The sequence below is a fragment of the Argiope bruennichi genome, chromosome 3 (genome assembly GCF_947563725.1).
Source record: "Argiope bruennichi chromosome 3, qqArgBrue1.1, whole genome shotgun sequence".
Classification (NCBI taxonomy): Eukaryota; Metazoa; Arthropoda; class Arachnida; order Araneae; family Araneidae; genus Argiope; species Argiope bruennichi.
The window spans coordinates 107,537,541-107,553,954 of NC_079153.1; the positions used below are offsets into that span (position 1 = coordinate 107,537,541).

Sequence of the window (16,414 nt, forward strand, 5' to 3'; positions counted from 1 at the left end):
TTCATTCCATTATTTTAAACAGATATATAAATTTTGCATTTTAAATTATTTGTCACCTTTTGCTGATGTTATAGTAAAATAACATTAAGATCTTTTAAGTTTTTTCCCTCCTATAATTTAGAGATAATTTTCTTATTTAATATTACATATATGAAATTAAAAAAAATTTGAAATAAGAATGTTGGCACCTGAATTGTTAATTTCTTAATGAAGTTAACAATTCATAGATCATTCATTTAACAATCAAGGTTAATTTCTTAATTAAATTAACAATTCATAGATCATTCATTTAACAATCAATGTTAATTTCTTAATTAAATTAACAATTCATAGATCATTCATTTAACAATCAATGTTAATTTCTTAATGAAATTAACAATTCACAGATATATGTTTTATATGAATTAAAAATTTAATATGTACCAGCTTGTATTTCCTGCATATTTACTATGGATGGTCTGATTTCTTTATCTTGGATACCAGCACATATCAAATCTGAAGGCTGAGACATGTTAATTTTATTATTATATTATATATTAATACTATTATTATAGTAATAATTATACAATTATTAACAAGTATTATTGATAATTCTACCATTCCTGTATATGTGATGATGGTGCACTATTTTGTAGCATTTTATTGTTCACATAAAACTCTTAATAAATTATGAGAAGAAAGGATACTATCCAATTAAGTGGCTGCAGTCGAAATGAATTCCAGAATTACCAAATTTTGTTGCAAAATATGAAATTTTTTCCCACTCCAATTTTTCAATTTAATATAGAAATTACACTGAGCATGTTTAAACATATTTTGGTAACTACCAAGAAAAGTGAGCATTAGGTACCAATATTTTAACTTATTGAGAGTTTCTCGGAAGGTTATAATGAAGCATTTAGAAGTTATTAAAACTATTAATAAAGCTTTATTATTTTGATTTTTGTTATCTTCAATGAAGAGGAAACTTTAATTTGTTATGACTTATAGTCTATCTTTAAATATTTTGATTTTATGTGCAATTGTATTTGTTTTTTTATTGTGTATCTGTAACAAATATTACTTTTATAATGAATTTAGAAATAAGAATTGATAAATAAAGAATAATAAGTTCATTAAAAGATGCAGGGATCCCTTATTCAATATATAGGATAAAAGACTCAAGTATTAATTACTTTGATCATTATATATTGACTACATGCCAGAGATTAATTGCCAAAAATTGCATGTTAAAAGGTTTTTTTTTTTTTTTTTTTTTTGTAATTAAAATTTGCTTGTGTTTCCAATGTCATATGATTAAATTTAAAGTTTATCATTGGCTTGCAGATTAACATGCATATACTATTTCTTCTGCTAAATTTATTTTTGTTAATTTTGAATTTAGTTTAATGCTTGCTGTATTTTTAATAAATTTTTTTATCAAATTATTTAATACAATTTTGATTTCAAACCACCTAAAATTTTAAATATAGAAGAATGAAACCAAAGTTTCATGAAAAATTTATCTGCAAAGGTTATAATTATAGGGCTTAAATTTACTATGGATTGGAAAGCTTTGGAGCTATGAAAATAAAAGTACATAAAAAATATGTTTTTGCAAAAGTCCCCATCTGCTCTTTTCATTAGACCAGACTCGCATCAATAAGTTGTTCAATCCTCTGTTGGAGTTATATCATTATTATAAGTTTTCATTTTTTGCCTTTATTGAACAGTACAGTTTTATTAGTAATGTAAAACTTCAAAATGATTGTTTATGAATTATGTGATTCCTGTATAATATAATGTATTAGTTTATGTGAACTGTATGAAAAAGTCTTTACTTTCTTCCCATTTCATGTGAAACATTTGGTCATGCAAGTCTCATTCTTTTATACAAATAATCAATATTGTTGAACTGGCAAAGCTAATGCTGATTTTTATAATGGCTCAATCCATTTGTTACATCATTTTTTTTTTTTTTTCCCAACATGCTCACTGCATTACAACAAATAACGGAAATTTTCAATTTTCTTAAACTTAAAGCACCAAAATAATTTAGATTGTAAGTTACTATTATGAAAAGTACTGTGAGAAAATAAATCTTTTTATTTTCTTTTAATATAAAAATGAATTTGCACTCTTATCTATTTCATGAGAAAAGGTGAAAGTATGAAAATGAAATTTAAACATTTGATACTTCACTTCTCAATTAGCATTGAAGAGTACGATTTATATTTTGAAAGTTATATCATTTGAAAATGCACTAATTGTATTCTAATTTCCTTCCATTATTGTTTTGAAACTTTTAATCAAATAAAAATACTCCAGCTATATCCATGTTATTTTCTTTTCCGTTAGTGATAATTTTACTATGTTGAGGCATAATGTATCTTGTTTTGTGAATAAATATTCATTCATTCAATATTTTTATAGGAAAAATTTGTCCTCATATTCCTAGAGCTGTCAATTTGGGTCGTGTTAAGCGAGTTTTGAAGAATGCTGGAAATCTTTCTGTTTGCAGTGTATGTAAACACATTTTAATCATTATGCTTTTTTGGTGTAGAAATATGAATGAATATTTTTTACATTACTTATAATATTCTAGGGCTGTTTACAAAATGAACCATCTGAGGAAGCCCATGTAGAAGTGTGGTTATGTCTTCAGTGTGGATATCGAGGATGTGGACGTTTGTCACCTGCGAAACATGGCCTCCAACATTATAAAACAATTCATTCAGATTGTCATTCCTTAGTTTTAAGTTCTTCATCTGGCATTGTGTGGTAAGTTTTTATATATGCTTTTTTTTAAAGAAAAATATTGTATTTTTCTAAAATAAAATTTAATTAAATACTCTGATTGTTTCCACATTAAATTATAATTTAGAAATCTGAGATGCTCTCTATAAAAATAGTTTATTTAGGGAAAAGAGGCCATTAAAAAGAACACTGCCTTTAAAGGTTTTATTAGGACAATAGCCCTTATATATTTGAGATTTTCAATCTTTTTTTCTTTGATGATTTAAAATTTATGATTTTGAATCTAATACTAAAATTTGGGTTTTAGGAGTTTTTACATTTCAGATCATAAAAATATTCATTCTCCTAACCCTTATTCATTTGTACATAAAATAAATTACTGAATGCTTATTGCTGAATACTTATGCTTATTCCATTAATTCTTTTAGTAGTTGCATATATTAATATAAGCTCAGAAATTATATTAATATATATTTAAAGTTTTATATATTACATTAAAATAAATTTTAAGAGACTATTATTTTGTAGGTGCTATGACTGTGATGATGAGATACAGCTTGAATCTTCTCGCAACCTGAAGCAGAGTGTAGAGTTTATTTTAAAAATGAACACAAATAACAGCAATGTTGTAGTTGCCAAAAGTTAGTATCCTTTAATAATTTTATATTTTATGCATTTTAAATTTCATATCCATATATTCTTATTTATTTTATTTATTATAGATGAAAAGAAAATCTCTTCAAATCAACCGAGCTTAGTAGAGACTGTTCTGAAAGAGCAGAATAATATAAAAAATAATGAAGTTGAGGCTTCACCCAAACAACCTGAACCAAAAACAGAAAACAAAAATAAAAAAAGTGTAGTTCCTACTAAAAATTGTGTAAAGGTGAGAAATGTTTACAAATTTTAAAATGTTTTTTTTAAAAACTGAATTGAAAAATGTACTCTGTATTATGAAATCTATAATTCAAAATACTAAAGGCAACTCAAGCTTTTAATCTGAAACAACCTACTATATTAATGTTTAAGGCTTGATTAGTTATTCTTTATTTTATTTTTAAAAATTTACTCATCTTTACAATGATCCTTCTGCATAAAAAATTAGTGAAATTCATATTGTTTATATATATATATGTAAATATTGTAAATAATATAGTGAATAGTGTGTTATAAAAATATTTTTTGAATTATTAGAATCTATAATAATGTAAAATATTAACATACATGGCATAGAAATTGCACATATTACTTATTGCCAAATGACAACTGTCTGCAGTTTCTTCGAACAGATCTCATTGAATGTTTTTACAGCTGCATTATATCCAATGCTTTGCTTAGTCAATGAAGGGGGCTTTGCAAAATATTATTTAAAATGTACTGGAGTAATTCCCCATATTATCAAAAAGTACATTTAACAAGAGGAGCAAAAATATTTTTTTAAAAAAAATCAAGAAATAGGCTTTAAATAAAACCAAGCACAAAGGGATACTGCACTAGAGGAATAATTGTTATGACTTGCCTGCGGGAAATGATGTTCACATCTTCCAAAACAATCCTCTTACAATAATAGTCTTTGCATTATCCTCAGACTCAAAAATTTATATTTTTAATGATATCATTTCATTTCTGCACAATACCCCTTGTAATTTTAATAATATTTTTAATTTAATTTGATAGGCTATCTCTAACTGTTTTTAAATGCTATGTATTAATTCAAACTCATTCATCATAACAATCATTTGCATGTTTTTACTAGTGTCATTAAATTCCTAGCGAGATTTTCATTTCCACTTAATTTTTTAGAAATGTGTAATTAAATGATTCAGTTAAATTTCTGTTTTTCAGTCATATCAAATAGCGAGGCGGGATGTTTATAATTTTTAAACACATTCCATAATTATTTACCAATTATTAAAATTAATAATGTATACAAACAAATTTGTTACTAAGGGCAGCTAGTTAGAAATAAAATTATATTCATATAAAAATCACTATTACTAAGAAAGTAAATGTCTTTAATTTTAAACTAGTTTTGTTTTCTTTTTTGTAATACTCAGAAGTTGTTGAGAAAAAATGCTAGAATTTCAATTAATTTTTAATTAAAATTTAAAAAAAACCCCATTTATTAGAGAATATCCAGGAGTAGCTGCATGTCAAATTCCAAAGTTGTGTATCCAATAGTGTGTTCTTTTAGCCATTTCAAAAGAATTTTAAATTACTTATGTCACATAATGGTTTGCACAATTTATAGATCATATCCAACCTATAAGATTTATCATGTTAACAAAGCAAAGTATGTTTATCAGGAGGGCGTTGCCAAAAAATTTTATTAGAGTTTTCAAATTGATGCATAAATAAGATACGTTCAAAATGAATGTATTTTTTTTTAAACCTTTGACTTATTTTTAATTAAAATGGTACTCAATTTCATAAGCAAAATGTTGATGTTATTTTATTATTAATTTTTTATCTGAAAATTTTTTATTTAAGAAATTTTTATGAAACATGCAAACGTGAAAGTATTAATAGATTAAATTTTTCAGCATTGTTAGAATTTAAACCATGATGTTCTTTATATTTCCTCTGAAAATCATTTGATCAAATTTTGCTTTTGAAAAATCATTTAAATTAAGAATTAGTAATGACATGAAACTTTTATACTTATTAGTTGTTAAGCATAATTGTTTTATTTTGCCATATAATTTGATGGTAAAGTATGCTATCACTCTCTTTAAAATTTTATTTATTAATATGCGCAATTTTTTTTTTACTAAGTCACTGAATAAAATCTCATATAAATTATGAAATATCTTCTGCAATACACAGACGTACATCTGTAACTCTGAATTATTTTATTTATTTATTTTTATTTAGCTTCCATTTTATTGAATTATTTGTTAAATTTTCATCATATATATTTTTTTCATATATATTCCCAAACTTTATTTGATTTCAGACTCATAATACAAGGAATGTACATTAAGGTGATGGGAAAAACAATAATTTCTTTTAGATTTATGTTATCTTAATAAGGTTCAAAAGTTGCATCTTTGCATATCAATTAACTGAAAAATACTGATAAAAGATATGCCTTGAATCTACAGATCTGAGAAAGGGCTTAGTATCTAAAAAGAAATATACAACCCTCTCTCCCTCCTTCACACACATTCTACCATTATTCCACAAATTTGTTGATTTTGTATTTTAATATCTACTAAGTATTTAGTTTTAGCTGCCTGCTGGCAGAAAAATTATATTTAAAGATTATGCACTACATTTTAAGTTTGTGCTTTATTGATAAAATTTTCAAACTTTTGTGAAAATTAGAATTTTACTAATATAAATAAGTAAGATTCTGGTACTATTTTATTAAGCAGGCTGCAAGGTACGATATAAACTGGCATGTATTAAAAAGCACAAGAAATGCATTAGTGGTAGAAAAGATACTGAAGGAGGAAGAATATAAGTTAAAATGTACCGAATAGATTGATAGGCAATTTGTTAGTCATATCACAGTAAGTAATAAAATTGGTATTAAAATTGCTAAGTGCAATGAAAGCAACTTTGATTCATTACCTGAAGCTCTTAATTATGAAAGCCTAATATTAATCAAAGGGTGGAAAAATGTTACTATCTGCAAAGGGAATATTTAGCAACCATTGCAGTAGTTGCTGAATTAGCACTCAATCTTTTATGTGAATACTTGAAAGGAGAGATGATAAAATCAGCATCATTCTCTAGGAAATTGTGCAAAGAACCATTTAATTGTGAGAAAGTACCTGTTTTTAATTTTGATTAAAATTTAACAAAAAAAAATGATCTTAGTAAAGACCTTTAGTGCCTTTTAAATGTTATCAAAGTGTGATCATCATATCACCATAACAAAAGATATTGTGAACCTTTTAGTCATTTTTGATGGTTGACTTGGGCAAATCTTATCGGTCAGTTACTCATTTCCATAATGAATCCTATATGCAAACTGATGGTGATTCTAAATTACAGTGTGTTGGTTGTCTGAAAGATATCAGTCTGAAAAATAAGATTTTGAATATATTTTGATAGCTGCTTTAGAAGCAAAGTAATAGTTAAACTGATAAAAAAAATCTAAGTAAAATAAGTTTTCTGTCAGTCAGAAAACATATTTTTATTCATGATAGCAGATAAAAGATGACATATGAGTTACAAGAAAGTACTAAAAAAAAAAAAAAAAATTGCAAATCTGAAGTCTATAAGAGCTCCTTTAAAAAATTGTTATATTACAGGCTACGTTGAGTTGCTAAATTGGATAAAATGTAAGCTGTCGCCCTCTCCAGTGATGGAAAATTTAACATATGATACTATTTTGTTGGTTTTGCAAAATTGCTGAGTTAGATTTTCTTTCTTTCTTTCTTTTTCTTTCCTTTTCTTTATTTTTTTCCTTGTTTTCCCCCCCCCCCCCCTCCTTGTATGAAATAAGTAGCTGCAATCAATTTGTTCTTCTAATTTAAGATCGTATATTTGATTAAATAAACATAATCTAATACAGTCTGAAGATAGATTTGCATAAGTTAATTGTTGTACAATAGTTGTCTTTCTGTTATTTTCCCGATATTGTCCTAATATGAACAATTGAGATATAGCCAGGAAAATGGCAAATAATTGTCTCAGTGGGACAGTATCTACCATTATCTCATCAGGATCACATAATTTTCTTGAAGTAGATGCAACCTTTTATTACATTGCTGTTTCACTACATGTGAATGATGCTTAATTTATTAGATAGGGTATGGATAGAAATTAAATTGCAGTGACCACCTAGTTCTGAGTAATGGGTCATTCATGAAAAGATTATGAAATCAACTAAGAACTGCAAAAAAATGCATTCTAATCACAATAAAAATCTATAAAATTACTTACATTAATGAATTCCCCAAATGCTAGTATCTGTACTACAGTACTAAAAATATCAAATTTAAGTACTGTAGTACAGATGTTCTTAAAATAATCAAAACATGAAATAGCCATTTAAATTTTAAAACTTAAGAGCTATTGTGTAAATTTAAAATATCACACACACAGTTTATATATTAATAGTAATTTTTCTGTTTCAAGACAACTAAAATAAAATATGTAGTAGCTTATATAAACAATATATATATATATATATTTAATATAATTGGATAATTTTTAGGATAGTTTTTTAAGTCATATTTTCCAAAGTGAATTAAAGATTTAAAATGCAATTCCCCCTTCCCCTCCATATCTTTATATCAGTTAGCATGTAAAATACATCTTTTGAGTCTTTTAAAAATTTTATACTCTTTTTTTTTTTTTTTTTTGCATTATCTTTATGTACATGGGCATTGCTAATAATAACTAGAACACACATGTAATAAAGAGAATATATCTAAGGTCTCTAAAATAGAAACATTAAAATGTCTATTATAGTTTAAATGCAAAGCTATGAATAAAAGAATGATTTTATATTAAACATAACCAATATTCTTAAAGAATGAGCTAAACTCCAAAGTATTAAATTAAATATTCTCTATATATTCTCTTATTGCATTTTTCTCTGCATTAAGAATTTAACTGTTCCTTTGTTGTTGTATGAATAATTTTACTATTTGATTTTTTTATGTGTAATGATACATTGTGAAGTTTACAGATATTTATCATAAATCATGAAGTTTATTTTTAAATGCATAAAAATTGTCTTTCAGGGTCTTAAAAACTTAGGACATACATGTTACTTCAATGCTGTTATGCAGGTAATTTTTTAAAAATATCTTTTTATTCGTTATCTGTATTCAGAGTTGAATTAAAAATTTTGGCTATTAGTTTTTTTTTTCTTTTTTTTTTTCTGTGGCTATCTATTGAAAAAAATAAATGCCCCATTTTTTCTATATTTCTGTGTCTGTATTTTTTAAAAAAAAGTCTACCATGTTTTGCTTTTTCCTCCTTATGATAATTTTTTTTAAATTGAATTTAATACTTTGCATTATATATAATAAATCAACGGCACTTAAAAATTTTAATTTTTTTTTTAAAGTTTCTGTTGATTATTTGGAAAACTGGAACTATGAAAATAAAAGTTCAAATTAAAAAAAAATGTTGGTTTAATCATTGGATTATTTATAAATTAAAAGAAATATGATATATTCTTGTACTGAAGTTCTGAAGATATATTTGTCACAGTCTGAATGGAATATTGCTTAATCATTAACCATATTTGTATATTTGCAGTGAATAGAATATTTTGATTACAATTTTTCATTATATCTGGACTTGCAAATGAGTTTTATTTATTTATTTGTTAATTCCAGTAATGCATTGGAATTTCAGTCAGCTCCTTACTTGTTTTATTTCATACTACAGGGTGCTAATGTGAAATTATAATGCACTATTTAGTTTAGCCCATGCATAAATCTAGTTGGTAAAGGATTTAATATCCAATCTGATATTTAATATTCAGTAGAAAATCAAAATATTTCTATTCTGAAATTTGATCTGTTCTTGGGTCATGTTTATAATTTAAGAACAGGTTCTTTAACTTTGCAATATTTAAAATATATTTGATTGATGAAATCTGTTAAGATATGCAATGTAATAAAAACACATATGCAGATTGTTGTGTGGAGAAGCGAGGATAAGAAGATTATTTTTTGTTTCCAATCATGCACATAAAAAAAATTTGGGCATTTTAAACAGTTTTGTTTGTAATGAGCATAGTCAAGATGCCAAGATTAACAAATTATTGGGCGAAAATCATAACTATAGACGATGAGAAAGTGAAAAAATATGATGGAAAAACATAAGTTTCTGAAAATTAAAGCTTTATTTTTACATATTTGATAGAGAATCAGAACTTAAGAAAGATAAAAATAGTTTCACTTTCTCTATTTAAAAAAAAAAAAAAAAAAAGAATCTTTACAAAATTACTTTCAATAAAGGTTTGGACTGATACAATTTTTTTGATGAAATTAAAAAGTCTGATAAAAATATTAAGTCAACAGCAGAAGCTTCAATGAAGGAAGCTCTTGTGAAATTTAAAGATCACTTGGGAATAGTTCAATACATAGCTCTGAAATTAGCATAATGAAGTATAAAAATATAGTTGTATAGTTTAATCTAAGAGATACCTTGAATTTAGAACTGTAAAGTAAAAATTCCTAAAACAATGAAGAGTTTTAGATATGATATGGTGATTCACCTTGCAAAAGGTTTAGAAAATAAAAATCATGTAATATATTTTGATCAATTTTGAAGTGTAAATTTATAGCTGGATTTGTGTGTAAAATTTCATCCACTAACATAGTGGTGAAAATTGTTTACATAAAAAATCGGGTATGAACTTCTTAATGAATTTCAGAATGAAGATTTTATTTTTAAATACATATTAATATAAAGCAACATATTGGCAACTATGTAAAAATATTAAATTAAAAATAAGTAAAATAATTTTTTTTGTTTTGAAAAACTGTGATTATTTTAATGTTAAGTATTTTTCAAGAATTTTGTATTAAGTATTTTGCTTGCAGTACTTTTCTGTTTCATTTTAAATTCTGAAATTTGTAATAAATTTTAGCTGTTTTGTTTGGAATTTTTAAAATTTTTTTTTATCTTAATAAGTTTTCTTATATTTAATTTTTTTTATATCTTAAATTTTTTTATATCTTAATAAGCTTCTACATATATCTTAATAAGTTTTCACCTTTGGAACATTATTCTCTTTTGATGTTAATAAATAAATATAAACAATTCCTTTGGAAATAAATTTGTTTATATTTAAATAAAAAAGTTCTTTTAAATTTCACTAATATATTAAAATTTTTACTGTAAGTTATCTTGATTGATAATTCTTAAAATGAAAAAATGGGAGTACTTGAATGATTAAATTTATGATGCAGAATTGATTTTAAAATTTAATTAACATACAGCTTACCTTTTTATAGTTATGTTTCAATATCAAATTTGGCTTTTGGTAATTAACAAGTTATCTTATCTGGTGGTAAAAAATGAAACTTTTAAAAAATTATTTGGTACTATTTGATTTTAATAGTACATAAAGTACTATTAAAATTTGTACATGATTTTTCATTAGTTAACAATAATTTGTATGTTGGAAATATGGAGATAAAAGAAAATGAACAATTATTTGAAAAAAGAGGAATAAAAATATTTAACTTATATTGCATTTACTTGGGATTGTTTTAGATTTTAAAAAAAAAAATACGTTTCAGAAAGCACAGGAATTAAAAGGGTTAATAGTTCTGGTCCTAACTGTAATTTTATTCTAAATTGAACTTCATTATGTATATTTTCAAAAAGGCATACATAAACATTTTTATGTACTGTATTTATTATTATATATTCTCTTTATTTTAATTATTAACTAATTTTTTTGGTATAAGACAGAAATTTTATTGAAATTTTTTCATAGTTATATTTTTATAAGATAGATTATGATTTAAATTACATATTTATAATTATTATAAGTTATTTTATAATTTCATTTTATGAACAGAGGTGTAATTTTAACATACTTTAAATTCTTTTCAGAATTTAAGCCAAACAAAACTTCTCTATCATGCATTAGAAGAATCATGTTCACCTTCTTATAAATGGGAAATACCTGAATTAGTGGTTGAAGATGATATTGTAGTAGAAAATCCAAAGGTTGTATATTGAGAAATTTTTCACTCTGCTTTGTACTTTCTTTTGAGCTATCATATTAGTATAATTTTAATAAAGTTAATTAAAGTTTTCTAAATAGTTTGCATAATTATAGAAAGTGAAAAAAATATTTATCCAACCACTGTGAATATTTAATTCTGTAGTATAAACTAACATTTTTATTATTAAATTGTCACAATTTTGAATAACTTAGGATAGGTTATGATCTTAACATGCATCTTACAAGCATATATTGTTTAATATAATGATAATCTTATCAGGAACAATGATGATGTTTAAATTTCTCTTCTGAAATTATATAATCAGAAAGTAAAAGTCTTATTGTAGTAATTTAGATTAAAAAAATATTTGACTCTTGTGTTTTATATACTTTTTATTAAGAGAAATGTAATATTATTTACAAAGATACAGTAATAATTAGATTCTTTTTCGAAATAAAAAAATGACGATAAATAGTATTAAGACAGTAAGCTGTACATGTATTAGAAAAACCGTGTGTGTGTGATGTTTGTCTCTGGTCATGTAATATGTATAGATACTTTAACTGACAGGACACTCTTTATCTTAATTAACTCTTAATTTATATTTATATACAAACAAAAGAAAAGGAAGGAGAGACAAATTAATAGAAATTATTATATTTATACTGTAATCAAAATAAAGTTCTTTGAAAAATGTTAAAATCTTGATGGTTCTGGTATTTTATAAAAAATGAAGTCATCTTCGGCTAGCTTAATTTTATTTTAAAGCACATTTAAGTGATGATGCATTAATAAATTTTTCAGTAATTAATAATTTAGTAAGGAACTTATATTGTTTGTATGGCTTGAATATCTTTCAAGTACGTGTTTTTTAATTATTAAGTACGTGTTTTTTTTTGTAATTATTAATTTTCCCTTTTGCAGTAATTTTTTTATATTATAACTTCTTTCTATAAAAACATTTATTTCTTTATATTGATAGGAAATTCTGAAGATATCATTACCAAAAGAATTCCAGTTTGTCCATACTTTTGCAGAATTTTTAAAGAGAATGAATACACATTGTCAAAAATCTGAAACCATTAATCCAGATGACCTTTTTCGTGATTTACAAAAAAAGTAAGTTTCTTTTTTTCCTCCTTCTGTTTTCTGGGTTTTTATTTTAAATGATTTATAGGTAAAACTATAAGAACATATCAGGTTAAATCAGGTTCCTCATAATGTGATTACAAAAGTTAAGCAGAAAATTCCTTCCATTTGAGATTCACTCACAAAGTAAACATTTATTATTAATTTTTATAAATGTAATACACCTTATTTGTTACTATTGTTTCTTCTTTATTATTATTATTATTATTATATAGATGACTTATTCCTAAAATATTTTTTTCGCATTTATTTTGTTGGTAAAATTCGGTTACTTTTTAGTTTGCTGCATTTTTTTTTGAATTTTTAAATCACTAATTACATTAACATTTGAGAATTATGTACTTGTATTTATTTGTAGGTCTCCCCAGTTTCAATATTTTATACAACAAGATAGTCATGAATTATTAAGACAGTTCTTAGATGGTATAAGACAAGATGAAGTAAAGGTAATTTTGTTTCTGTAGTTTTACTCTGAAGCATTGATTTAATAAATTATTTTAAAAAAAATGTTTTAAAGATCTTACTTACGAAGTAAATGAAAAAGAGTTGGATATTCATTAGAACTTTTCTTAGTAAAAAACCTTTTTCTGTATTTACTTTCTTGAACTTTTAATTAGTTTGTTCCAAAGTTTGATTTATCCATTTTGCTAATTATTTTTATCTTGATTTTAAGTAACAGCTATCATTTTAAAAATGTATCCAAATTATATGCACATTTAAATTGTAGTAAAGGTTTTTTCTTTTATAATTGTAGTATTAATAGATTTATTTTTCTATAATCATGCACTTATTTTTAAATGTATTTATAAATTGTATGATTTTTCCTATGAGTTAATAAATTGCTTAAGTTTGGTAAGAAAAAGTGATATTATTGGATTTTTTCATTATTTTATATAGATTTGAACTATTGTTATTAGTATAGTTATTAACCATTTCATGACACAGAATGTTTATGTTTCTCTTTTTTAAGTATAGCAGATTCTTGTTACTAATTTTTTATGATATTTACAATGCATTTACAGATGTGACATAAAATCTATTACTTTAAAGTTATTATTTTTTTGTAGTGATTTTGTTAATTCAAACAAGTTAATGTCTTTAATTTATCCAATAGTGCTCCACATCTAATTGTTATTTTATTTTGTGAAGCCATTTTGTAATGAAATAAAAATGCTTGAAATTTTTTTTTTTTATATATAGAGGCAAAAGAAGGCAATTTTGAGATATTTTAATATTGTCAACGTGAATCCTGAAGAAATTGACGAAGATACAAAAAAATTGGTAAAAGGTAAAAAAGAGCCTCTCTCTTTTTTTGTAAAGACATCAGTTTAATGAACAGTTTATGTTTAAGCAAAAGTAATTGCATTTGATTTTATTCATATTTAGTAACTTAATTAGCACATTTTTATTGGTCAAGGGTATTTAATATTTTATGAGTGTTTGTGTGCTATGGAAAAAAGAATTATGCATATATTTTATCAATATATGCAATATATACATGTATAGTTGTAAAAATTAAATTAAAATACATCTATCTATCTATTTTTGTATATATAATGTTAACGTACATGGCACATAGATCACCCTTATTGTTATTGAATGGCAAATAGTCAAATATAAGCTAAACATGGATTTCATTGCGGCATTGAATTCAATGCTTTGCTTAGTTAATTAAACTCCAAAATATTATTGGAAATATTCTGAAGTTGATTCAGCATGTCACCAAAAAGTACATTCAGTCAGAGGAAAGAAAATATGAAAAAGAATCTAGAAATAGGCTTCAAGTAAAAAGTTTAATCAAGCACAAAAATAGATGATTGCTGCCAGATGGGTAATTGTTATAACTTGCCTATGGAAATTTATGTTCACATCTTTCAAAATGATTATCTTACAAAAATAGATTTTGAATTATCTTGACTCAAAAAATTACCTTTTTACTGAAAGAAATTTTTTTTTCCCATAAAATCGATTATAATTTCAATACATTATCTGATAAAGTGTTTTTAAATATTATGATAGAATTCAAACTTATCCAACAAAGCATTCATTCGCATTTTTTTAATAATCATTAAGTTCATATTAAATTTTTCGCATCTGCTTTTATTTCAAAACATATAAACTTTTTCATATGTATTAAACTGATTCAAATTCTTTTAAGGGTTTTAATCATATATAACAAAGTATTTTTTTTTAAATTTTATATGTGCATTTCATATTAATCATTTAATGCCTAAAAAGTCAATAATTTGAGCAAAGAAACAGGTCATTAAATGTGGCTAGTATATTAAACAGTAGTGTATGGGCAACCAAATGCAACCAAACCAGAGCATTTTATTTGCATTGAAGCACATTCTGTATAATTAGACCTAAAGGGGTCAGTATAGTTTAAACTATGTTTCAAATTTTATTTAATGTCTCTTGGCTTTGTCTTTGCCCTCCAGCATGTAATTCTCCCTCTATTTAATCTTTGTTTTCTTGCAATAGAATCTTCTCCATCTGTAATATTAAAAAAATGCTCAAATCAAAATTAATTACTGAAATCAGATAAAAAATAATAGTGATACACTAATATAAAAACATGTGATGTCAAAATTTTTTTTTAAAAAAATTATTAGTAATAATCTCCAATTTGTCTCCGAGATGAGAATATAACGAATCAGCATAAATGTCACATAATAAAAATTGGAGATCTCAGGTTACTGACCTTTGCTGCAATGGCACATTTAAAAAAAAAATGTAAATGAAATGTGAAATGTGCAATATTATAATTACTTTTTATTTCATGAAAAGTAATTAGACTCTAAGCCTTAGGTAAACACTAATAAATCTATCTAAATATCTTTATATATAAAAACATAATGTTTGGTATTATACCTCACTCATTAAATTATATTAAAACACTAATGTCTGGCATTAAATCATACTTATGCCAAATTACAGTAATCAAATATAAACAAATCATTATGGGTCCATTTTATACCAGTTTATTGAATGTTTTTACAGCTGTACTTTATTAAATATTTCACTCAATTAATTAATGGAGCTGCAAAATATTATTTGAATCTAGCTGATCATCTGCAAAATAGATTGCATATAACTGGTATAGATTATCAAATACTAGCTATTCATTGAACCTTTAAACTGTGTATTATAAAATTTTATTGTTGAAGTGTAAAGTGGAATCCCTGAATATAAAAGTATTTTTAAAGCTTACATATATTGAATTTTTTTTTTCTTCTTATGCGTGTGATTTTAAACTTACAATGTTTATTTTAGGATTTAATTTGTAATATGAAATACATAATGTATGCATGAGCAGTATTGTTAATAACTTCTAACTAAATTAAATGGTTAGCCAAATAGATGCCAGATGTCTGTGTTGCTTGAATGCTAAAACAGAATGGATTTTGTGTCAATGAAGGCAGGGTATTTTTAATTCTTTCCCGTGTTACAGATTTCACTGAGATGCTTTACTCAATATAGATTTAATATCTATACCAGCCTTATATTGAATGTTTCATATTCTGTATAAGATGGGATTTTGGAAATAAATTTGTAGATAATTTTATTCTTGTCCTCTGGCAATCTTCTTTTTACATGCAAACATTTTAAGAGGCCTTTTTATGCCTTTGACGTTTCTAACAGTTTCTGAGTGTCTAGTGTTTCTCAAAATATATGAATTCCATAATTAATAAATAATTTAAAATAATGTTGTATAACTGACAGAAAAGAAACTTAAATTAATTTCATAGCATTTTTTTTCTTTTTTAGCTTATGGATCTTATGCTTCTCATACAATTGTTGATAAAATTTTTGGTGGTCTTCTTATAAGTACAGTTTTGTGTGAAGAATGTAAAATGGTAAGTTCTGCT

General features: G+C 24.5%; 1 protein-coding gene across 5 annotated transcripts in view; it reads left to right on the forward strand.

Annotated features, from left to right (window-relative positions):
• The window catches only part of LOC129963240 (ubiquitin carboxyl-terminal hydrolase 45-like), a 41,943-nt gene that overhangs the window by 2,262 nt on the left and 23,267 nt on the right, over positions 1-16,414 (forward strand). For all 5 annotated transcript variants that reach the window (XM_056077459.1, XM_056077464.1, XM_056077461.1 and 2 more), the window contains 10 exons: positions 2,413-2,501; positions 2,585-2,760; positions 3,265-3,377; positions 3,459-3,622; positions 8,439-8,486; positions 11,278-11,394; positions 12,376-12,512; positions 12,901-12,988; positions 13,743-13,830; positions 16,314-16,402. In XM_056077459.1, coding sequence (XP_055933434.1) covers positions 2,413-2,501; positions 2,585-2,760; positions 3,265-3,377; positions 3,459-3,622; positions 8,439-8,486; positions 11,278-11,394; positions 12,376-12,512; positions 12,901-12,988; positions 13,743-13,830; positions 16,314-16,402 — 1,109 coding nt within the window. The remainder of the gene's footprint in view (positions 1-2,412; positions 2,502-2,584; positions 2,761-3,264; positions 3,378-3,458; positions 3,623-8,438; positions 8,487-11,277; positions 11,395-12,375; positions 12,513-12,900; positions 12,989-13,742; positions 13,831-16,313; positions 16,403-16,414) is intronic.